The sequence below is a fragment of the Vipera berus genome (genome assembly GCF_964194415.1).
Source record: "Vipera berus genome assembly, chromosome: 2".
NCBI classification, from domain to species: Eukaryota; Metazoa; Chordata; class Lepidosauria; order Squamata; family Viperidae; genus Vipera; species Vipera berus.
The window spans coordinates 102,358,867-102,384,098 of record NC_138203.1 but is presented as its reverse complement, the minus strand read 5'-3'; the positions used below and the strand labels follow the sequence as shown (position 1 = coordinate 102,384,098).

Sequence of the window (25,232 nt, the reverse complement as noted above, 5' to 3'; positions counted from 1 at the left end):
CAAATTGATCTCATGTGTTAGACAATGGGCATGATTCAGAGACTGATTTCGTACACTGAACTCTTATTTCATTCAACTGGATTTGCTTTCACGCCAATATGCATAGAATTAAGAGCAGAACTATCTTACTATACCTGGAACATTAATATATAACCAGCTGGATCAAGCTGAAGGCACTCATCTGTGTACTTAAATTGTGCATGCTGAAATGCACATTATTGGATCTTGCATAGGCACGAAGGATCATCTCTGGAAGATGGTTGCAGAAAACTGCAGACTGAAATTCAAGAATAAGCTTAAAAAAATAAAGACATATATTGTCTAGAAGAAATCTGGGGGCTTCCTAAACCAATCTTCTTCAATTTGGTGCTTCCATTCATCATTTATAACAGGGCTTTTCAACCTTTTCACCCATTCTACCACTTTTAGGATATGGCAACATCCGAGTACTACCAGTCACCTAGCAAGGTGTTAAAAACTTGATGGCCAAAAAAAAAAAAGGGAAAAAAGTGATGAAGTACAGGTAGTTCTCGACTTACAACAGTTTGCTTAATGACTGTTCGAAGTTACAATGGCACAGAAAAAGTGCCCCCCAAGCCACAGCCGAACAAGACACTTGCCTGCCTGCCCGGTGAGTATAGTGTATCAGGATTCAGTCCTCAGCCCAGTACTCTCTAACATGTTTATTGACTTTCATGATGAAGTGGAAATGGCATATGTCACATATGTCACACAAACCCCAGATAATAAAGCAAAACAAAACAATATTGATGGGTCAGAGAAAATAAAAGAATTACATTTAATGAAGGAAAATGTGGGGATTCTTTGTTTCCAAGGACTGGAAACACCACAGCATAAAAGGTAACTACAAAATGCTTTATTGTAGCACACATCTTTCCTAATAATATTTTATTTTTTTTATTTTAATCCCATTTATATCCCGCCCTTCTCCGAAGACTCAGGGCGGCTTACAATTTAAGCACAAACCAATGTGCTTAGCAATAGCCTTCATTCTATGTATATGCCTGCTTATTAGGGCTTTCGTCGCCCCCCCCCAAGCGGCATTAAAGTCAGCTTATTGCCCCCAACAATCTGGGTCCTCATTTTACCTACCTCGGAAGGATGGAAGGCTGAGTCAACCTTGAGCCTGGTGGGATGCGAACCTGCACTAATTGCAGGCAGCTGGTGTTACTTAAGGAGGCATTAGCCCACTGCTCCACCAAGGCTCATAATAGGCTTTTGCTCTAGGTTAACTCACCCCTCCACTTTTGCAAATTGATGTGCCAGATATATAAGTCTTTTAGTTCTTGTAACAAATTTAAATCTTAAAGTTGTAAGGTGGCCTCCCTCCATTCTTCAAATACTTGAAAGGATGCTACATAGAAGAAAACTAAAACCTGTTCTCTACTGTCCCAAAATGTGGGTCGAAAGAAATCAATCAATTTATAGGAACATGGATTTCACTTGATTGTTAAGGGGGGAAAAAACAGTAAAAGAGGGTTGATACTCCAACCAACCACCCAGAAAGGCTAATCTGAAACTATCTTTTACTGGATATTGTTCAAGTGGAGACTGGAAGAATCCGATTTAGATCAGGGCTTTTCAACCTTTTTACCCATTGTACCACTTTTAGGATATGGCAACATCCAAGTAACACCAGTTGCCTAGCAAGGTGTCAAAAACTTGATGACCCCCCCCCAAAAAGGAAAAAAGTGAAAGTACAGGTAGTCCTCAAATTACAACAGTTTGTTTAGTGACTGTTCAAAGTTACAATGGCCCTAAAAAAAGTGCCCCCCAAGCCACAGCCGAGCAAGACACCTGCCTGCCCGCTCGGCGGCACTCTTCCTCCTGTCCGAGGTTTTCATTGTTGTGAGCATTTCTGTTCAGGATTGGCAGTGGGGGTGGGGTGGAGTGTTTGGTTTTTATCCCCCCCCCCCATTTGCTGGGTGGTTGCATCAGGTTTTGGTCACTTCACATGACCCTGGGACATTGTGACCGTCATAAATATGAATCAGTTGCCAAGCATCTGAATGTAAATCACAAGACCCTGGAGATGCTGCAACATTCCAGCTGATTGGCGCTTCTTCTGGGCTCAGCAGAAGCACCAGGATCAGCACTGAGCTGCAGCTGGAGCCTGGCGCTGATCCTGGCGCTTCCCCTGAGGCCTGACAGCCCTACAGCTCCAGCCATCTCTCACTCTGGCTTGTGCAGTGCTGCCACCAGTTCAGCTCATTCCTCTCCCCCGCTACCACTTTTCTAGGATGGTTGTGTACCACCTGCCAGGTGCCAATGTACCACAGGTGGTACCCGTACCACTGGTTGAAAAGCCCTGATTTATAATGTCTATGTTGTTCAACATATTTGGAAACCACCAGATCAGGGTTAAACTAATTTAGATAATTTAATTTAATTTAATTTAATAATTTGATTTCTATACTGCCCTTCTCCCGAAGGACTCAGGGCGGTGAACAGGGCAATACACAGTAAAAATCAAATACAAAAATTAAAAAACCATTAAACATCATGCCCATAAAATCAATCCATATTAAATTAAAACTAGTTTTAAAACCCAACCCCATCCCGTCAGACCAGGCCAGCTTGTTCAAAAAAGAATGTTTTGAGATCGCGCCGGAAGGAGCGAAGGTCGGGGGCCATCCGGAGCTCAACCGGTAAGCGGTTCCAAAGGTCTGGCGCGCCCACAGAGAACGCTCTCCCCCTGTGGGTCACCAATCGGCATTCTTTGATCGGCGGCACCCTGAGGAGGCCCTCTCTGTGGGAGCGCACTGGACGGAGGGAAGTTGACGCCGGCCACAGGTGTTGCCGTAGGTAAGGAATTTAGCCAAGGAAACATGAATTTACTTCAGTGAGACAATTAGATGCACACCCCTTTAAACCGAGGTCACTTAGGGTTCACTGGATGACCCAGGTGTAATGGAGAGGCACATCCCATCACTGTGCGTTTTCATGAATGAGTTAACCAGACCCATTAAAAAAGGGAAAACAGTTCAAATTGGCAACTTAAATAAGTTCACCTTCATGTTTAATTTGAGAGGGAAGTTCACCTCCTTTCCCACACACACCTTTCTTACTTTCCCTGAGACTGCTGAAAGTGCCTTACACATTATAATTACTAGGTGTGGAATGGAAACTCCTCACTTTGAAAAGGCAATACAAATCCCCAAGGTAATTACTATTTATGTTGTATAAGAGAGAGTGTAACATACTGCTTTGCCTTTGCCAATCCACATGACTTCCTAATGTGCAACTATTACAAATCCATATGAACTTTTCAATTGCCTCAACAGAGTTAAAGTTACATCCTCAGAAAAGACACACACACACACACACACACACGTGTGTGTGTTCTCTCTCTCTCTCTCTCTCACACACACACACACACACAGAACATCTGACAGATGTTATGAAACTGGTGTTGAAAGCATCCTTATATGCTTGAAGCTGGCCAATAAAAAGATTTAGCTAAATAACACCTTTCTATGCTGTTTTGGAAGATGTGGGATCCTCTAGTTTTCTTCAACACTTTTTGAGTAGAAATAGGAGACCATCAAATGGCTGGATAGGCTGTTATTTTAGAATTCAGGGCCTGAGGCAGAAAGAGAAGAGAATATTGCCCTGGACTGCCCCCTCCCACACACATATAAAATTAGTTTCAATAGATTAAAAAGAGATTAAATAGATTACAATAGATTTTTTTTAAAAAAGAGAGGCCTGAAGAATTTTAGGTTATTGAACTCAACCTGGGAGAAAACCCAGCTGAGCTCTTAAGATGTTTGATGGCCCACTGATTTTAATTAGATTTCCTATTTTGATGATGCCCTTATAATAGTGACACCCATGATAAAATATTGGTACAAAGAGATGACAAACCAGAAGTACAACAGGAAATCACAGCCCTTCAAGATGACAAGGTCACTTTCGCCCCCCCCCCTAGTCTCCTTCCTTTCCTCCCAGTACTGAATGTGAATTATGTGATTCAATCTTATGTGATTCACAAGAGCCCCACTCTACAAATGCTAGTGCATTTGAAATGAAACGAAGGTATCCAGAAAGGTATCAATTAAATTAATAATTGTGAACTAAATCCCTGCACCTGAGAGGGTGGTGGTGAGTTTTTTTGTTTTTTTTTGCAGAAACCAGATTACTGAATCTCAGGTTCAATTAATCACCAAACTTGGCAGCTGGAAATAGAAGACTTGAGGGAAAGCAAGGGAATTGGCTTGGCAAGTTTTATGTATATTATAATTCCCTGTAAAATGGTGCTTAAATTAGCGGGTTTGTTTTGTTTTGATATTTACTAAGGTTACATAATTCTCTCTTATTTTACGAAAATCTGCAAACCAGTTCGTATGACTCTAGTCTCACTCCAGCATACACAATGCCTAGTCAAAAAAAGCCTGCCGAGAGAGGCTCGGGGCAGCCACAAACCTCGCATGCTGTCGCTGTACGCATGCTGGCCAACCCTGGGTGACCCAACCCTTCGCGTTTTCCCCTGAAATCCGGCGGCTGCCGAAAGTAATAATGTTTGCTCTAAGGAAGAGCGGCCATCAACCCCGCCTTGCCGTAGCTTTCTAATGAATGAAGGCGAACAGAAGCGCCGAAATGTCGTATATATATATATATATATATTTGCCCATTGTGACGTCGGCAGACCCGGTTGCGTTCCATTCACAGCGAGCGAAGGAAGAATGAGGCTCGGCGCCGGGGAGAGAGAGAGAGAGAGAGAGGGGAAAGGAGAGAGGAGAGGATGTGGGGGGCGGAGCGAGGTAGTAAAAGGAGGTCCCCCCCCCCCGCACTCGAGCAAGCGAGCGTGCGGGCTGCATTGCCACTACTAGCAGCAGCTCCGTTATTAATGACTGAGCTGAGACGGGCGCGGAAGCGGGGGCAAAATGTGCTAAGGCCCTAGCCTAGCCTTTTCCTGGGGCAGGAAGAAGGCTGCGCAGAGCCGGCAGCCATGGTGGAGCTCCGGGAGATGGACTGCAGCGTGCTTCGGCACCTCCTGCAACGGGGGGACTGCAGCGGCGGGAGCTACAACCAAGCCGGCGGCGGCGGCGGCACCGCCACCCCCGCGAGCAGTTCCTCATCTCCTCCCGCTGGCGGGAAGTGTCTCCTCTTGGACTGCAGGCCCTTCCTCGCTCACAGCGCCGGCTACATCCGCGGCGCGCTGAACGTGAGATGCAACACCATCGTCCGACGGCGGACCAAAGGGTCGATCAGCCTGGAGCAGATCCTCCCGGCGGAAGACGAGGTGCGCTCCCGCCTGCTTTCGGGCCTCTACTCGGCCGTCGTTGTGTACGACGAGCGGAGCCCGCGGGCCGAATCTCTGCGGGAGGATAGCACCGTGTCGCTGGTGGTGCGGACGCTGCGCAAGGACACGGAGCACACGAACGTCTGCTTGCTGAAAGGTAGGGGGGGGGCGGTGGGGGTGGAGGGAGGGAGACGGGCGCCCGAATTTAGCCGGGGAGTATATCAGGCGTTTGAACTGTGGCTCTTAAAAGACCCCACTTCCCGTGCGCCGGTTTGAGCCAGACCGTCCAACGGATTATTTATTTATTTATTTTATTTTATTCCATTTATATCCCGCCCTTCTCCGAAGACTCAGGGCGGCTTACAAGCTTAGCAGTAGCCTTCATTCTATGTATATGCCTGCTTATTAGGGCTTTCACACACACACACACACACACACACACACCCCAAGCGGCATTATTACCAAGTCAGCTTAATTGCCCCCAACAATCTGGGTCCTCATTTTACCTACCTCGGAAGGATGGAAGGCTGAGTCAACCTTGAGCCTGGTGGGAGGCGAACCTGCACTAATTGCAGGCAGCTGGCGTTACTTAAGGAGGCATTAGCCCACTGCTCCACCAAGGCTCTTTTATGGGTTTAAAGGGGCCGGTTGGAATGTGCGGGGGGGGGGGCGGGCTTCAAATCGTACTACAGGCACGAGAAGGGCGATGACACTGAGCGTGTACCTCTTGCCACACACGCACACCCCCCCGCGATTTGGAATACGCAGGACACTCAAAGCCTCGAGGTTTATAATTCAGACTGATTGGCAAGGAGGACCCCCGCCGTCGCCGCTACGCCGGAGTAGGACGGAGACCAGTCTTGGAGTTCGGGCTATTTTCCCTTCTCTTTTCCGGGCCTGTTAAAAGTCTTCCCGGTTCATTCTTTGCTGGCTTGCAAAGGATGTGGGGACTCGCCAATGAGGGCTTGCCCCGGGGGCGGAATGAAGGGAGAGGAGGTCTAAATCCCACCCTTTGCGAAGAGCACAACGTGTGAGCCGCGTGTCAGTCCCCTCTCACGCCCTCCTTCACTTCCGTCTGGCGCAGGGGTCGGCAACCTCGGCTCTTTTATGACTCGTGGACTTCAACTACCAGAATTCCTGAGCCAGCATAGCTGGCTCAGGAATTCTGGGAGTTGAAGTCCACGAGTCATAAAAGAGCCGAGGTTGCCGACCCCTGGTCTCTGGCGGGAGGGGACGGGGAGAGCCTGTTGTTAGAAAACAAAGCAGCGGTAGTCAGGGCGATTTGGGGAACTTCTTCAGCTCCTGGAGAGAATTTCTCAGCCCCGGGCCAACCAAAAAAAGGAAGAACCACCGGGCAGGTTCCTGCAGACTCCTTTAACTTCAGAGGTTTCGACCTGTCTAATCCTAAGCTCCTTCCCCCAATTTCTCAAGATTTCCCCCTCTGCCCCATGGTTTGGCAAAGAAGTCAAGAAAGAACCTGAAAAGGTGAACTGGGGGCCTAATCCGCAGAGGGAGCCTTTTCTCTCCCCCCCCCCTAAAAGGCATTTGATCACTTTTCTGAAGAAAATGGCTTGGGGGGTCCCTGCTGTTTGTCAACTCAGAGCTTTTCCAGGCAATCGGATTGCCCTGAAAGAAAAGTAAATAGTCCAGCAGTCAACAGGATGTGGCCTTTATTCAGCTGTATGTGAGAAAAGCTGCTAGGAAATTGACCCAGAGTGAGAAAAACCATTCAGTGGCTGAATTGGGTTATCCAAGGTGTTGTGTGGGGGGGGGGAGTTGGAGCAAAAGCCATGCTTTGACTAATAATGGTTTCCCTTATAATCTTCGCCCCTCAGCTAGTTCCCCTTTCTTGCTTGGGTGTGGCCCAAGGAAACCAGGCTGTATTGGAAGGGAGGGGTATTTCCTGCCCATTTGACTTATTAGCTGGTTGTGTGCATGAAGGCAGCTGGTGACCTTTTGAATTACAAAAGCTTTGGGTGGGTGGAAGGGAAAAGGGTGAGAGATCCTGTATTATTGTTCCCCCAAATGGCCTCTCCCCTTAGGAATGCATGAGAATAAGGGGGTGGTAGTGGTAGAAAGTAGCCCTACGTTTTTTTTAGTGCCGTGGCTCCAGGGACTGTATCTGTGTTCTCTGGAAGGAAGTTCTAATGGGCTTCTGTGGTATAGTCCCCAGCTCCAGCGCTGTGTCCTTAAATAGCCCTAGCCAAAATATTCCAGCTCAGAATAGGATTTTTTTAATGATTTCTTTCTTCTAAAGGATCATTGGAAAGACAGTGGTCATAGGCCCCATTACCCTACACTTTAATCAGTAGATTTGCTAATTACTGAAACTAATGTTGATGAAAAAAATGAAACTTGAGTCTTGAGATAAATGGTTATAACCTCTAATGTAAGGGATGCTGTTTTAAAATAGCGATTCATAGAACAATTCTCTATGGCTTTTAATGCTAAGGAAATCATGTTTAAAGCAGACAAAAAGTCAAAATAAACCAATACCATCGATCAATTTCAAAAAGCATTTTGTGTTCATTTGGCAGCTGATTAGTTCTTTGTGCATCTTGGCTTCATTTGTGTTTCATTTCAGTGAAATCATGAATGGTTAGCAAGATTGGGGTTTTAAGCTGTAACATTTTGTTATCTAATTACCCAATTCCCATTGTTGGAATTCTTCTTCCCAACCCTTATAGAAACCCCATGTCTTTCTGTTTCCTGGAAATGCTTGATGTTGCAATGCAGTTTTGCTGGAAAAAAACATGTCTGCTAAAGTTGGAACTGGTTGGGGAGGGGCTTGAGAAGTGGAGAACTCTGCTTAGGCTCTTTATAGGCACAGACCTTAGCCAACTCACTAGAGCAGACATGTCAAACACAAGGCCCAGGGGCCGGATCCAGCCCGCAAAGTGGTTTCATGTGGCCTGCGAAGCCATCCTGGAAACAGTGAGGGAATGGCCCAAACTGCCTTGGCCCTGGCCCAGAGACCCTCCTTCTGCCAGAGACCCTCAGATCTGTCCCACTCCTGCCCAGGCCCCCATAGGCACCCTTGATGCAAACGATGTAGAGCTGGCCATGCCCACCCAGTAGGCCATAGGCACTCTAGCCACGCCCACCCAGTGGGCCATGCCCACCCTGGCCATACCCACCCGGCCCCTTGAGGGCAACTGCAATGCTGATGCGGCCCTCAATGAAATTGAGTTTGACACCCCTGCACTAGAGGATCAAGTATCTCTTCAGAATTTAGTTTGGTGCTTCCTGATTGCCTTGGCTTCCCCTGGGTCATGCTAAACAAAGCTAGAATTAATTATGAACATTTGATTAATTTACCTATCTTGGTTTGATTTGGGCATGTGCAGAATATGAACCTTACTGGAAAGGTGTCATTTTGCATGTAGCCTTGTAATGTATACAGTCCTGTTTTTATTTATCTAAATTCAATATTTTTTTCACACTGGGAGTGTATTCTATTGAACAATTAAATGCAATTTATTTTTAGCTTACTGCTCTGGGAATAGTGCATTTTTGCAATAATGCTGTTCAAAGATCTCGTTCAGCAGTAGTGTTCCTACAAACCCTGAGGGAAGTTGATAGAAAATATTTTCTAATGCTTAATTTTAAGTGGAATTGCTACATTTAGCTTTACTTTTACAAAAGCTTCAGAACTGGGGAGGGGTGTCTTTCCTGTTACTTTTCTAGCTTCCTCCAATAGGTTTGGGGGGGGGGGAAACTGCCTGCTGTAATCCAGATCTGACTAAGAGAATGAGAGATATTTTACTGGATCAGTCTGCTTCGTAGAATGTCCTAATAACATCTCCTCCTGTGGCTTATGTACAAATAAACCTTGATCCATTAAGATACTTGGGATGGAAGACCGGTTGAAAGAGTTTAATAAATCAATAAATAAAATAATGGAGGAGGAAGAAGGATGATGACCTTGCACTTAAAAGCCTTCTCAGTTTGAGCATTTCTGTAGGATAAGGTGAAATTACTCATAACTAAAAATGTGGTGGAAAAGAGCTTTGCGTTTGTGTAGGAACGGTAGAACTTGCTATTCCTGGGGAGATAAAATCACAATTTAATGACATTTGGCAGAATTGAGAGGGTTGTTTGTCCATCCTTGTGCTCCATGATTTCTCAGCAGCTTTTGGTAGCAACAGTCATGGTCCAGCTGGGAATGATAGGGACTATATTATGGTGGTTCTTCCTGATTTGTTGGTTGCAGTGGGTATTGATGGAGGGGAGAGGCCATAACCACAGCCTTCCATTTGCAGAATGTCTCAGGGATTGAAAGTAGCCTCTTGTGTTTAACATTTGCATGATACTTCTGGGTGAGGTCATCATTTGGGGATTCAATGTGACCGGCATGGTAATGATGCCCAATAACATGACTTGATACAGAGCCATCCAAGTCATGTGGTCAATGTCCTGTCTGGAGGGAGTGTCTGGAGGTTGTTCAGATCTGAACAGGGAGGAACAGACTTGGACTCAATCCTAACAAGACCTAGTACTTGTGGATACTTGGGTTCCTCAGCTCAATGGTCTTTCCATCTTTAGTTGTGATGGATTAGTACTTTCCCATTTGACACTCATGTGTACTTTGGAAGCAGGAGGCAGCTTTACCCAAGAAGGCTTTCGAATAGATTCATCTAGTGTTTCTATTGTGCCCATTCCTAATTCAGGATGCCTTTAGATGATCATGCCCTAAGCACCTCAAAAACAGACTTTTGCAAGGCAATCTGTATTGACTGCCCTTGAATACCATCCAAAAGCTATGCCTGATCCAGAATGCAGTGGTGTGAGCAGTGATAGCATACTATGTCATGCCCACATGGCAATACTGCTCTGTAAATAGCACTGGATGCCTGTTGACTTCCAAGTGCATTACAAGTCCTGGCTATTGCCTATTAATCCATCCTTGGCATAGGGCAGTGGTGGCGAACCTATGGCACATGTGCCAGAGGTGGCACTCAGAGCCCTCTCTGTGGGCACGCGCACCATGCCCCGGAGATGGCAACTGTCCCTCTTCAACCAACCGCCTGCTAACTCGCCGAGGTCCCATGTGGCTGGATGCATCCCGGCACGGCTGGTTTCTCTCCCCCCATCCTGTCCCTCCTGGCCTCGCATTCTCTCCTTTTCCTGGGCACGACCCACTGCATCGCCTCCTCGGCTGTCGGCCGGCCATCCAGCTCAGAGGCTGCTTCTTTGAACTGCTGGTGGGCTGCAGAGCCCCAGGTTGAGGGGCCAGCAGGCTGTGGCTGCTGACGGACACTGTCGGCCCCCACGTGCTCACTGGCCTCTGTGTGTGGGGGCCGATGGTGTCAGGCAATAGCTGCCCCGGCCTTTGCCTTGCCCCATGGCTATGGTACCCCTTGTCCTGCCTCGTTTCACCCTGCATAACGAGCCTCCTGTCTACTGGCCCACCTGCCAGAGACACCCTGGATCTCCCCCAACCCTGCCCAGCCCCCACAGGCATCCCTCCTCATGAGCAACATTGAGGTGACCACACCCACCTTGGCCACACCCACCCAATTTGCCATGACCACCACAGCCATGCCCACCCAGTGGGCCACACCCACCTGGCACCTGGCGATAAATAAGTGGGTTTTGGGTTGCAGTTTGGGCACTCGGTCTCTAAAAGGTTCGCCATCACTGGCATAGGGACTGGTGATTTGAGGGAGCACCCTTCTCTGATGGTTTCTGCCCACTCTAGGGGCAGAAGACACTCCAGGTTTCCTTCATCAAACAAATTGATCGATCAGAGTATAGGAAGTATGGCTTCTCTACTGCAGGGCCTGCCCTCTGGAACTGCACTCATCCAGAATGCCTTCTATCCTGATATAGTTCTGAAAGTCTGTGACAAGCCTGCCTGACAGGTGGTCAGCTAGCTAAGCAGCTTTTGCAGCCTGACAGGGTTTTAAAGAAAATAATAAATTCACCATCACCCTGAAAGACATACTGCTGACCATCTCCTAACGTCGTGGTAGGTGTTCTTTTGCAATCCATGTAGGTTGGTCTATGAAACTTGAGTGTTCTCCCAAGCCTTGAGAATGGTGGCTGTTGAGCTGCTGTAGGTTCCTTATTTTACGTGACATATATGTAGTGGTACCTTGGCATTCAATTGCTTTGAAACTCATCGAATTTGGTGCTCACTGCATTTTGAAAATTTTGTCCTGGTCCGGTACTTAATGCACAAGCTAGAACTTCTTTTTGGCTGTCTTGTGACTCACTACATTATTCTTTATGGGGAAAATGTTTTTGGTACTCATTATTTTTGGTACTCATTGTGTCTTCTGAAACCAATTAATGATGAGTACCAAGGTACCATTGCAGTTTTGCTTCAGGATTTGCATAATCTGTTTTACTATTTTCTTGCCTTCTGGAGTCAGGTAGGCAGCCTCTAAATTGTATGAATAAAATTGACTCGGAAATTGGGGGTTCTACTGGTTTGCCAAATTTTGGTGGTTGTAAAGTATTTATTAAATTTATATGCTACCCATTTTACTATTGGGTGCCTCCAGAAGTAGAAAATAGACTTTACACTAAGAGGACTTTGTGTTAACAAATTTGCTGTAAACTTTCCAGAAGTATAATCATGTTAATTTGTACGGTAGCTACAACAAAAACTTTTGACATCTTGGAAACTAACAATGTATTAGAGTGAAAGCTTGCGCGTGGGGGGGGGGAGCACAAGTGCTTAATACTGACAGATGAATGATTAATAATGTCCTTAGCTACAGCTATATGTATACAGTGGGAGGGAAAGCAGTGAGTGATGAAAAAGAGACAACAAAATGATAGGCATAGTTCAAATGAAGTTTGAAGATGTAAACTAAGTCATGGTAGGTTCCTTAGTAACCTTTCAACAATCATGAAAGGTCCCTTGGTAACCAAACATTCATGATCACACACTCACTTTCACTGTGTTTTTAGTCCTCAACTTAGAAACGGTTGCTTAATGATCATTCAAATTTATGACAAAGTTACTTATGACTTATCCTTGAAGTTACAACTGCTGCACAGTCATGTGATTGCATTGCAGGAAATTGGCTCAAATGTACAAATGGTTAGAGCATCCTGCCATCACACGATCATATTTTGCTGTGTTTTTTGCTGCCTTCTCCCCCCCAAACCCCCACCCACCCATTGGATAAGGTGGTTCACTTAATGACCATCATAAAAAAACAGGTGTAAAATCAAGTCCAGTCACATGGTGACTACTTTCAATCACAATGACTTATGACCAAAATTTCTGGGCTTAATTGTGGTTGTAAACCAAGAATTACCATTATACTTACTGATGCCAAGTTAGCTGACAGCAATACGTATCGGAGCTCTTGCCTGTTTCTGGCTGATTGAGTGAATGGCAGTGCTTAATTTCTAGTTTGACATCAGGAGAATGGTGTGATACATAAGAGGAATGGATCCAGTCTACCTGACCTCAATTTACACAGGCATATGGTTTTTCAGTGCCTGTGTGGAGAATCCGTAGCTCGGTTCTCAGCCGCAGAGGCCTTCCAGAAAAGCCTCTGACTGCAAAATGCAGGCCTGAGCTCCATTTTCAGCTGCAGAATGAAGCTGCTGCTTCAGCCCCAGAAGAAGTGGGCCGACTGGGCGGGGCTGTCAATGCGGTTGTGAGTGGAAAAGACACCCCCCACGCCCCAAAACAAAGACCTGGTGCCTCTTTTGGGGAAAAAAAATTAAGACTGGGTCTTATTTTCAGGGAAACACAGTAGCAGCTTGTTTTTCCTCTAAGGCAGACATGTCAAACACAAGGCCCGGGGGCCGGATCAGGCCCGTGAAGCCACCCTGGAAACAGTGAGGGAACAGCCCCCACTGCCTTGGCCCCGGCCCAGGCTGGGCAGGAGCTAGTGTACAATTTTATGGTGGTCATCTACGCTGAAATACATTTAGGCTTAGCTCCACAAGGCCTTCTGGAAACAGCAAGGGACCGGCCTCTGCCGTGTCGGCACTGCCCCCTGGGTACACCCTGGGGAGGTATCATCCTTTGTGAGGAATGAAGAAATGCACCATCACCTGGAAGTGGCCAGCATATGGCCCTGCCTACTTTGGGCAGGCTAGAGGCTGGGCAGCGTTGCGCTTCTCTTCAGATTTCGTGCCACCCAGCTCAGTCTCTCGGCACTGTGAGGAGAGTGCCCCGCTGCCGGCCAAAATCAGGTAGACTGGGGGCTGGGTTGCATTGCCCAGGTAACATCAGCTCTCACGCTGCTCATGGCATCCCCTCCCCCAGAGCCCACCAAGCCGGATATGTGAAGTAGGCGAGGGCCATGTGCTGGCCACTTCCAGGCGATGGTGCATTTCTTCATTCCTCACAAAGGATGACACTTCCCCAGCTGCGTTTTTTGCCTGTTTTATTCCCTCCCTCATCTCAAATATTTTCCCACCACTCTGTTCTTAGGAAGGGAGGGAGGGAGGGAGGAAGGAAGGAAGGAAGGAAGGAAGGAAGGAAGGAAGGAAGGAGAGGGAGGGTCTGAGGGAAGTCCTGCCTTAGTCCTGCCCTAATGCCCTTTCACCATCCCCTTGCCCCTTCCCACTGGCCTATCCTGGGGGGGGGTCTCCCATCCTATTGCTAAGGAAGCTTTGGATACAAAGCCAGGTCTCCTCACATGGAGAGGGATTGGGCCTCCTTCTTGACTTTGCCCTTGTACCCATCATGAGCAACCTGGCTAAGGAGAGCAAGCACAGCAGCAGCAGCCTTGAGGAGAAGATAAGTGCAGCTGGGCGCCCCCTTGGGGAAGTGGGGCTGGGCGCCCCCTTGGGGAAGTGGGGCTGGGCTTAGTGCCGTGGGTGCTTGAGGTCTGGGCTGGGCATTTGACCTCTGCGCCACCATCCAGCCCCCCGCTCCCCGCATAGTCTGAGAGGAATAGTGAGGCTCCTCCAGTGGACCATGCCTTGGCACTTGTCCTGGTCCCATTTCCTTCTGCCAGAGACCCTCAGATCTGTCCCACTCCTGCCCAGGCCCCCATAGGCACCCTTGACGCGAACGATGTAGAGCTGGCCATGCCCACCCAGTAGGCCACACGCATTCCAGCCACACCCACCCGGCCATGCCCACCCGGCCCCCGAGGGCAACCACAATGCTGATGCAGCCCTCAATGAAATTGAGTTTGACACCCCTGCTCTAAGGCACTAATGTAACAAATGGGAAATGGGCAGGGGAAATTGGGATCTGTAGCAATAACATATCTTGAAGGAGATCTTTTGAAGATACCTGTGCTAAGTGCTAAGCATTGCCAGTCCTCTGCTAAAACTGGCTAGTTTTAGTCAGTCTTGGAAGCCAGGCACAGTTGGGCCTGATTAAAGGTAAAGGTAAAGGTTCCCCCGCACATGCGTGCTAGTCGTTTCCAACTCTAGGGGCCGGTGCTCATCTCCGTTTCAAAGCCGAAGAGCCAGCGCTTGTCCGAGGATGTCTTTGATGTCAAGTCATGTGGCCGGCATGACTAGAGGCCAAAGGCGCACGGAACGCTGTTACCTTCCCACCATAGTGGTCCCTATTTTTCTACTTGCATTTTTACGTGCTTTCGAACTGCTAGGTTGGCAGAAGCTGGGACGAGTAACGTGCTCACTCTGTTATGTGGCACTCGGGATTCGACCCGCCAAACTGCTGACCATCTGATCGACAAGCTCAGCGTCCTAACCCACTGAGCCACCGCGTCCCTTATTTATTTAGCATGGTTACATTGATTAATTGGTATGGGAGATCATCCGGAAATTCCAAGGCTGTGAGAAGTCAAAGTTCTAGAAGATTTCATACTATCGCCAAGAACAGGTTTTCAGCATCTTTTTTTTTTTACTTACAGGTGGTTACGAAAGATTCCAGTCAGAATATCCAGAATTCTGCACAAAGACAAAATCTCTTACAGCAGCCTCTACTTTGGCACCTGTGGAGCGTCTGGACCATAGCTGCAGTTCCTGTGGGACGCCACAGCATGATCAGGTAGGTTGGCTTCTCTACACTTCAAAGCTCTCTGCTCTCTGAGCCAAAAAGCTTCCTTTTATTTATTGATGGCCTCCACATCCCTCTGGTGATACACCTGGGGTTTGTCAACTCGAGTTTAATTTAATTGTGCTTGGTAATGAGTCATATATGATGCAGAACAGCATCCAAGGTAAAAATGGTTTTTTAATAGTTATAAATCCTAAAATCAAGACAGTATTTTTCTGTAGTGAATTTTGCAATCTTTCTGGAGATGTTAAGGTTTTGATCTGGTGATATAAAGCAAATCATTTTCAGAACAGATGGCACTTCTGTTGGCAAGTAGAGTTATGAGAGTTGAGCACAAGTAGTTATAGAAAGGACACTGGAATTTCAGGTTCTCCAAATCCACAAGGACAAGTTTTTATACTTTTCTCTCGTATTGTGGAGGTTTCTCCTCTTTTTTTAAACTCACCTTGCGAAATAGATTGACCTGAGATGTAGATTGGTCTCAAGCCATCCAAGGAGTTGCATGGTCAAGTGGAGATGTAACTCTTGGTTTTCCCATCTGCTCCAAAAATGTAACCACGACATTGTTCATGTTGGGCAGTACAAATTTAGTAGTATAGTGAAGCGCTAGGTGGAAATCAAAGCAACTTGTTTGCTGTGTGGTCAAAGACAACATAAAGTTCTTTCCCCCTGCACAGCATTATTGACCAGAAATCTCTGGGCAATTTGTTGTTAATTGGAATACATGCTGAAAATGGGAGACAAATCCATCTAGGGTAATGTTTTTATTGCACTTTTTCTTTTCTTCGCTTCAGCTTTTTGAAATGATAGGTTCAGATGTGCTGCAGATGGGTGCCTAGTGATGCAAATCTGTAGATCTCTGCATGCGCTTCTCAGCTTAAACAAAGAAAATGGTCAGGACCTGCATATCATGCATAGATGTTCTTAGTTGGACCCATGTTTTGTGTCTTGGCCTCCTAAAGATGTTTATTTTGGGAAGCACTGTTGGCTCTGCCCAAATGGACCTGGTGTGCAATCTGGGGATCCTTCTAGAGTCACATCTCCTGCTGGAGGAGCAGGTGGCAGTCATAGCTAGGAGGGCCTTTGTATAACTTCTTGTTGTGTTCCAAATGCAACCTTTCCTGCACCCTGAGGCTCTAGTCGCATTTACTTAAATGCCACGGTGATCTCTAGAATGAATTACTGTAATACGCTGTAATACCATTCAAAAGTATTTAGAAGCCTTAGCTAGTGCAGAATGTGGCTGCACAGTTATGTCTGCCTTTGTGTGGCATAAATTACGTCTCTGTTCCATGAGCTCAACTGGTTGCCAGTTTGCATCTGGGTGCAACCCAAGGTGCTGGATTTCACCTTTAAAGCCCTACATGCCCTGGGACTAAGTTATTTGAGGAACTACCACTTCCTAGTTACTACATCTGTCTGTTTCATCAGATTGAGCAGCAAGGGTATGCTACTGGTCTCATCTACTAAGCAGTAATATATTTGGTGGGTTCTAGGCAGATGTGCTAAGATGTGCTGTGGCCCCTGCCCTATGGAACATCATACAACTGCAGGGGTTATGGGATACTCCTAACTTTGAGAATGGGTTGCAACGTGGGGGGGGCATAACTTTGAATGGCTGATAAGCGACTGGACATTAAGAAAGGACTACCTGTCTTGTATAAGACTTTGTCCTGCAACTCATTTAGATTGAATCAACCAAAGTAAAACCTGGGTATCTGATATTCTTTCATTAACCTCTTCGAGACTCTTGTATTTCGAGCTACCTTTTGGCTTGTCCAATTAGATCCAGCGATTTCTATAAAGCTAAGAACTGAAAAGAAGAACACATAGGTAGATAGCCCTGATTGATTTCAGTTGTGAAACTGAGATGAAATAACCTGCAGTGCAAAAATCATACAATAGAGGTATGTTAATTTACATCAAGCTGTCAATATATTTATGCAGATGTACTGTCAATCGTAGTAAAGTATCTTAATTACAATAGCATCAACAAAAACTAAGACACGGGTTGTTTTGATTAAGGTGGCCTCAATTCTAGCAAACACTGGTTCGCTAACAGGGTTCCCAGTGTAATTTCTAGCGTGAATGGTCTTCGTGTTTAATTGGAACTTGGTGACCTTTCTCTGCCTAGTAATAGAACTTCTAGCCCACAAGTATTTTAGGTTCAGGTGCCATAAACTTGCGTACTTTCCAAAAAGGAGAATATATTGAGAGACAGATCATTTTCAGGGGAAAGGAGAGGGAGATAAGTCATCTCCCAAATCCACATATTTTGGGATGAAATTATTTTAGCTTTAACTGTCTGCAACTAAGCTTGTTGCACATATGTGTCTGTCAAGAAGAGATTAATATTTCTTACTATCAGGGAATGTACAAATTTGCACATTGACAAAGAGGCAGTGAAATTCTTTCTCAAGCCATGTGACTGCATACGTAGCAGAAATTAGGCAATAAGAACAGCTTATTATTCCTTGGAATGCATGGAGGCTGAAGCAGAGTTGACAGGTTCCAGGTTATCCAGAGATAATAGTAGAGCAGACTTGCCCTCATTTTGTGATCCTCTGCCTATCTCAGTCCTGAAATACTTCAAGCCCCTACATGGGGCTGCCCTTGCGGACCACTCGGAGGCTTCAACTGGTGCAGAATGCGGCCGCACGAGTTGTGATGGGGGTTTCCCGATACTTCCATGTAACACCTCTACTCCGTGAGCTGCATTGGCTTCCGGTTGCCCTCCGGGTGAGATTCAAGGTGCTGGTAATGACCTATAAAGCCCTAAATGGCTTGGGTCCGGGATATCTGAGGGAACATCAAGCTCCCTTTGTCCAGTGCGCTCGCAGAGAGAGGGTCTTCTCAGGGTGCCGCCGGTAAAAGATTGCCGGCGGATAACACCCAGGGGTAGGGCCTTTTCTGTGGGTGCACCTGCCCTCTGGAACCAGCTGCCCGTGGAGCTCAGGACTGCCCCTGACCTACGCTCATTCCGCCGGGACCTGAAGACTTGGCTCTTTGAGCTCTCTGACCCAGGCTGAGAATTTTAACTGGGTTTTATTTTCAGGGATAATTAAATCTTTTATTTTTCTTTTAACTTTGTATTTTGTATTGGTATGATTTTAAAATGCCCTGTAAACCGCCCTGAGTCCTTCGGGAAAGGGCGGTATATAAATCTAATAAAATCTAAATCTAAATCTAAATCCATTGATGATTGACGAGACCCTTTCTAGCTGCTAGTATAGCAGGCCACTGTTATTAGCTTGCTCTGAGCTTAGCACACTGAACCAAACCTGCAGTGCAGAGCTACATACAAAGAACAACAGTACGGTCATTAAGGAAGTGATAAAGTGCATTCCGAAGTTATTTGCTAGCAGGTACAAAAGTTTATTGGAGAGAGGCAGTATATGTGCTTTTTTTCTCCCCTTTCCTGTCAGCAACTGATATGGAGCCTTTGGTATATGTTTCACAGCACTGCCTGTCCAAAAACCTGATTAGGAGTTACATGTTCACTGTGACTCGGCATGCTGGCACTTCTAAATAGAATTTAGGGAGGCATTTTTGCTGGCACCCGTTTTTGTTCCATCATCTTAATTACAGTAGGCAGAATGTAAACTTAACGATTCCCCACTTTTGGTTTCGGGGCGGGGGGTGGTAGTTGAATATTAAAAATGGTGGGTAATATCAGAACTGTGGACAACTTTCTGTAGTCCATGGTTGGCAATCTATAAATGTAATTTAACTGCAAACGTTCACCCAATTGTGCTGTGGCAGTCTTTGATTTTTGGACTGAAACGTAGGTGTGGAAAGAACATGTTGCAGCCTGTGTAGTTAAAGCATAATTTAGTTACAGGAGTAATATTTAGTATCTTGAGGTTAGTGAAAAGAAGCCATAAAGCGGGTGAACACTGTTGTCTGTTTGGGGCAACATTTTCTGAGTTGTCAGAGAGCATCATCTTTTCGTAGTAGGGTGGGCAAGATCCTTCCTTTATTGCAGAACTTCAGATTTAACCTTCTATTTAAATATTCTCTAAACAGAAAATATTTGTTTAAATTATGGAATAATGAAGAGCTAGAGCTGTATAGAAATAGACGAACGGTGCAATCAGCAAGTCATAACTGAATGCTTTTAAAGAATAGATTAGCAAGATGAGAACATTTCCCAGTGAAGAGAACACTCCCATGTGCATCTTGACAGTAGCCTACAGAAGTTGAGGTGATGCCCTTCTTTGAAAGAATTGGCGAGATGTTGAGCACTGTCCAGTGTGTTGCTTTTTGCTCGTGAGATCCTGTGTTTTTCTTGTTTCTTACATTGTCCCCTCTTTTTCATTTCTCCCCTCTGGTCTGTAGGGTGGCCCGGTGGAAATCTTGCCTTTCCTTTTCCTTGGCAGTGCTCATCATGCAGCTCGGAGGGACATGTTGGAGGCCTTGGGAATCACGGCTTTATTAAACGTTTCATCGGACTGTCCCAACCACTTCGAAGGACACTTTCAATATAAGTGCATTCCAGTAGAAGATAACCACAAAACTGACATCAGCTCCTGGTTCATGGAAGCCATTGAATACATAGGTAAGATAATGGTAAAGGATGGCATGTTTGTTGTGGAGATGATTGGATTTTATTTTGTTAAATTTAAACTGCCTAATAGCTAAGGCCCTGGGCCAGCTAGGAATTCTGGGAGTTGAAGTCCACGAGTCATAAAAGAGCCAAGGTTGCCTATCCCTGCCTGGGCTATTTAAAATAAAGCATACTAAAAATCTGAATGAAAACCTAAACAATAAAATCAAGTAAAATGTTTGGAGTAGTGATTAAGGGGCGTCAGGTTAGAAGTGGGAGACTGAGTACTAGCCTTAGGCCCAAAGCCTGCTGGCTGACCTTGGACTATTCTGTTTCCCTCGGCCTTGGGAAGCAGACAATGGCAAACCACTTCTGGGAAAAAAAAACTTGCCAAGAAAACTGCAGCTACTTGAGTAGGCAGTCATCGCATGTGCACACAAAGACACAAAGCCTGAGACACAAAACACTCATTCTGCACCTAAAATTATACAAATGAAAAGAAGACGTCTGGGAAAATAGGTTTTCACCTGCTGCCTGAATGATGATAATGTGTGGCACCAATCAAGCCTTGCTGGGGAGCAATTCGATAAATGGAGGTGTTGCCGCCCAAAAAAGCTCGCTACTCGAATGTGGATGGTCGCCGTTGGATGTAAGTTGTAGAGACTTGAGTTTCTAATCCTAGAAACTGTATTCTTCGGAAAGCATTTGATTGTCCATTTCCTAGTTCAGGATGCAGAATTTTGGCTTACTCCATGCCATATGTTTTTGTGAATGTGATACTTTGTGTACAGTAGAAAATGCTCATTTTAATGCATTCTCCTCAACAGCTTTACTATTGCACGTTTGAGGCTCTTTTAGCCTACTCTTTCTGCCTTCCTATTACATCTGCTCCTTTGCTGCATCAAACAGAACAAAAGCCCCAGAGTGATGTTTCTGGGCACGGTGGGAGGGAAAGAGATACAGGCTTTTGTTAGCGCTGAAAGTTCTGTTTCCCCAAATTTCTAATATCTGATAATAGGACTAATGGATACTACAGCCCAGAGCTTTGAGTTTTTTCCCCCAGCTATAGCAATATGCTTTATGTGGAGAGACAGATACTTTTCTCCACTGTACTGTTGCTTTATTGACTCAAGGGGGTTTTAACCTGATAAGCGCAGCAGAATTCTTGCATATTACCAGGAGCATCACTTGAGGCCAAGGCCAAGTTCTGCAGGAAATTCAGAACTGAGCATGAATAAAGGAAGCTATTCTCCCAAGTTTCTTGGAAAGAGATGCTTTCTGAAACAAATGAGGGAGATCTTCCCAGTTACTGTTGATTCCTGTATTCTTGCGATATAAGCAATCCATATCAAATTGCAACATAATTTAGGTTGCTTTGTGCATACTGTGTATCACATCTGGATAGCTAGAACCAGGTTCAGAAATAGCATACAAACACAAATACCTTTTGAGGGATGTTTTGCTTGCATTCAACTGAGGGACAAGAAAGATAGTAATATTGGAGGATGAAAAAAAATATGAAACTGTGTATATATATATATATATATGTATGCAATTTAAACGTACCTTGTACCTTTAAAGAGCATCTTTCACATGCTGTAACATATGTTAACCAAATTATACTCTTGCTTTTTATTTATTTTGATTAGATCAATTTATATAGGCACCTAATTGGCCAGCAAATTGGGGTGGCTGTATAAAGTGACCCAATAAATAAAGTAGGGGGCAGGCGGTTTCCAAGGGCCTGGGGGAATTGTGGCTCACAGTCCCACAGTTGGGTCAGAGCTGCATTTTAAGGGTTGAATGTGCTAATACCTCTGCTTTGCTCCCTCAGATGCTGTGAAGGTGTGTCACGGACGGGTGCTTGTGCACTGCCAAGCTGGCATCTCCCGATCAGCTACCATCTGTTTGGCTTACCTAATCATGAAGAAGCGAGTGAAGCTTGAGGAGGCCTTTGAGTTTGTCAAGCAACGCCGGAGCATCATCTCGCCGAACTTCAGCTTCATGGGTCAACTGCTTCAGTTTGAATCCCAAGTGCTGACCACATCGTGTGCTGCTGAGGCTGCGAGCCCTTCAGGAACGCTCAGAGAAAGGGGGAAGAGCTCCTCCACACCTACGTCCCAGTTTGTTTTCAGCTTCCCAGTCTCTGTGGCAGTGCATTCCACTTCGAGTAGCCTTCCTTATCTGCATAGCCCTATCACCACCTCTCCCTCCTGCTAGAGTAGATCTTTGGAGGTTAACACCTAGGGACATCAAAGGACCGAATCCTACAGCCCTATTGGCAATCACTATAGGCAATAAAGAACTCTGCCCCCCCCCCTTACAGCCAAATGGAATGCACCAAAGACAGCAATTATAATGGGCAATGTTGCAGCTAGAATGGAACCTAGTGGGGCAGTGGGTTCCAGCATGTCCGTCCTTGGCAAGATGTCTTACCTCATTTTCTAAAACTATATAAAATATAAAAAGCTTGAAGTTTTAAAAGTCCTGATAATGTTTTTGGGTGCTGGGTAGGGAGAAGACAAAAGAAAGTCGAAGTCTTGAATGTGGTTGAACACCAGGCTTTGTTGTGTTACTCTGAGCAAGTGCTCCCAATATTTTGGACTACAGATTCCAGAATTTTCAGCCAGCATGAATCTACCGTCTTGCAAATATGAGAGGGAGCAGGCTGGAGTACCTGCGTATGTGTGAAGGACCTGCTAGGACAGGGCACACTTTCAGAAATCATTTGGGAAGGAAAGTTTTTGGTCTTATGTCAGCAGAGCCTCTCTCTTTGTCTTTTTCAGGCTTCTGCATGGAGCAATAGTTGCATTAAATAAAGCAGCTCTTAAAAGTAGCTGCATCTTTTGATCAGGCTTGCTTGAAGCCAGAATGAAGGGCTGCTTTAATGGATGCACAAGAAGTCTTGGGTTTAGACAAGGTCCAAAACACTGGGTCCAATCTGGTTTTGAAATGTGCATTCTCCTAGTGCCTGCATCTGACCACTTTGCGTTTGCTTTCAGCTGCCCCAAGGGTGAACCGTGTTTTATTAAAGTGCCTGGTTTTTGGAATTCTTGATTGGAATTATATCTTAACACCACCTGTTTTGCTAAGCCGAGATTTTGTGTAAAGAAAGGGAGAAGAATTGAAGGCTCACTGTGAAGTGAGTTTCAGATTCCATGTATCTGAAACCAATTTAAAATAAAAAAAAAGGAATTTGGATTTATGAAGCATAGGAAATATATTATTTTTTTTGAGACAATTTGGGAAATGCCAGTAAATCTGGAAGTGCTTGCTTTTCCTCCTACTTTTGTCTCTTGAGGGTGACGTGACAAGATAAGGTTTTTGTTCATGCTCATATTGAGTTCTTGGTTCCTGATTATGCCTCTCTGGTGTGGTAACTTGATCAGCCCTAAGTTAGTGACCTGTGGCCCTTATTTCTCGTCTTTCTGGGCAGGAAGCCTTTTGTATCATCTGACTAATAGTAATCAGGCTTCTCTGACACAAATGCACAAACATGTTTTTTTCTTCTTCACCTAACACAGCAGATCTCTGCATGCCAAGCAATTTAGTGTCTTGAGACATCAGGGAAGAAAGCGTTATCCTATTGTGTTGGGGCAGAATAAAGATGGCTTCCAAGCAGCCGTCCCCAACAAGTGAGTTCCTGAAGATGCTCAAGTCTCATAAGCTTCAGTCAGTATAGCCAACTTTTAAGGATAATAAATTTTGGGGGAGAATCAAGTTAGGAAAGGCTGAATCTTCCCCAGGCATAGTGGCTGGGAACCTCTGGGAGTTGAAGTCCACATTTCATAAATTTACCATGGTTGAGCAACACTGCTCTATAAAAAAAATCCTTAACATGGATCCTCAAAGAGGATGTAAATGTTGCCCTCTCCCTCCCCAGGAATCCTACATAATGTGGAAAGTGGAGACCTTTACAGCAACTTTAAGAGCACGTAGAGAGTTATTTTTCTTCAAGAGAAATGCCAACCTGTAAGATTCCTTTTTCTAGATAGCAAGGATATACCCTTCTGGACAGATCAAACTCCTCCAATTTACTGCTGAAGCCAAGTAGGACTTTTGAGCAAAACATGTAATTCCTCCTGGGATGTAACCCTCATTTCTTTTGAGGCATATCCTGTGTAAAATTGGGCTAGACTCAGTGAAAAGCACCTGGCTTTTCTCCAGTTCCGCATTGCTCTCCCCACCCCAAATTGGACCCATCATGTTATGCCAAAGATAGCCACATAAATCTTCTACGCTTAAAACTAGTCTTTCAGAATAAAATTGTTTCATGTTTTGCTCCTTGATGATTATATAGCTTGGGAGAGTTTACCCTGAAGAGATCTTTGACTTCCTTAAAGATTAGCTTACCTTTACTGTAGCACGTCAGGTGCCTATGGATGACGAGTGTTTTCATAGGCCATTATCTTGCAGGTTCTGTCTCCTGTGGGTACAATATGGGAAGTTTGCACACCCCTTCAAACATAACTTGGCTTACCCTTCAAAGTTTTTGATAACACACTCGGCCCAATTGTGTATATTTTATATAGGACGTCTAAAATGCATGTGTGTGTTGTTTTTTTTAGACTGTGACTGTTTAATTTATTGCTTGATAAATTAGTTGAAATAAATTTTCAGCTGTGGTTACCTTTTGTAATGGAAATTAAAAGGCTCATTCATTCTTTTTGCGTATTTATGATGGTCGCAGTGTCCCAGTCATGTGATAAATCTTTTTGTGACCTTCTGACAACTCTGCTGCCAACTTAATTGCAGTGACTCACTTAACAGTTGTGACAAGGAAGGTTGTAAAATGGGGCAAAACTCACTTAAAGCAAGACATGCTTTAGCAACAGAACTTTTGGCCTCAGTTGTGCTAGTTGACCACATGCATGAGTTTCTGCATTCAAACCAAAGCAGGCTTCCTACTACCAGGAGGTTTTTTTTTTCCTATTTAAAATGGGATATTGTCAAAAAACATGCTTTTGAGTGACACTTTGCAGAGAATTTAGATAGATTCTAACAATGTTTTTGTAGACTGCGGGCCCATCGGAGATTGGTTTTAGGCATTTTTTTAAAAATTTATTTCCCACCTTTCTCTACGCAAGATTGTTTTGCTTTAATCCAAGCAAATTTGAGTTGAAAGATACAATTTCACTTTCATTTGCGGAATGTGTTTATAGGGAAACGTGATGATAAAAAGGTGGTTTACATCTGTGGTCCCCAACCTTTCTGGCTTGGCGGACTACTGGGGGGGGGGGAAGGGATGGTTTTCTGCAAGTGGCAGCTTTGGGCACATGTGCATCGCTCACACAAGTGAAGTTGCATGCTCTCATCTGCCACTTTTGTGGCCTGGTTCTGAACAGGCCATGGCCTGGTGCTGTGCCAAAGTCCAGAGGTTGGGGACCCCTGGTTTATATAATGGCCAGACGTATTCCTAGTTCGCTCAAGTACAAGATACACTAAAATACACGCTTATCTGTGCG

General features: G+C 45.3%; 1 protein-coding gene across 1 annotated transcript; it reads left to right on the top strand.

Moving 5' to 3' along the window:
• Window positions 1-4,834: 4,834 nt before the first annotated feature.
• Window positions 4,835-24,430, top strand: DUSP4 (dual specificity phosphatase 4). Its single transcript, XM_081321848.1, has 4 exons — window positions 4,835-5,423; window positions 15,076-15,212; window positions 19,560-19,779; window positions 21,602-24,430. Exons 1-4 carry the CDS (start codon window positions 4,973-4,975, stop codon window positions 21,985-21,987), a joined length of 1,194 nt encoding a protein of 397 aa, XP_081177974.1. The 5' UTR covers window positions 4,835-4,972; the 3' UTR covers window positions 21,988-24,430.
• Window positions 24,431-25,232: the final 802 nt, after the last annotated feature.

Coding starts and splice junctions, on each gene's coding strand:
- DUSP4 (XM_081321848.1), top strand. CDS start 4,973: ATGGTGGAGCTCCGGGAGATGGACTGCAGCGTGCTTCGGCACCTCCTG. Junction 5,424..15,075: donor GAACGTCTGCTTGCTGAAAG/GTAGGGGGGGGG, acceptor TTTTACTTACAG/GTGGTTACGAAAGATTCCAG. Junction 15,213..19,559: donor GGACGCCACAGCATGATCAG/GTAGGTTGGCTT, acceptor TCTGGTCTGTAG/GGTGGCCCGGTGGAAATCTT.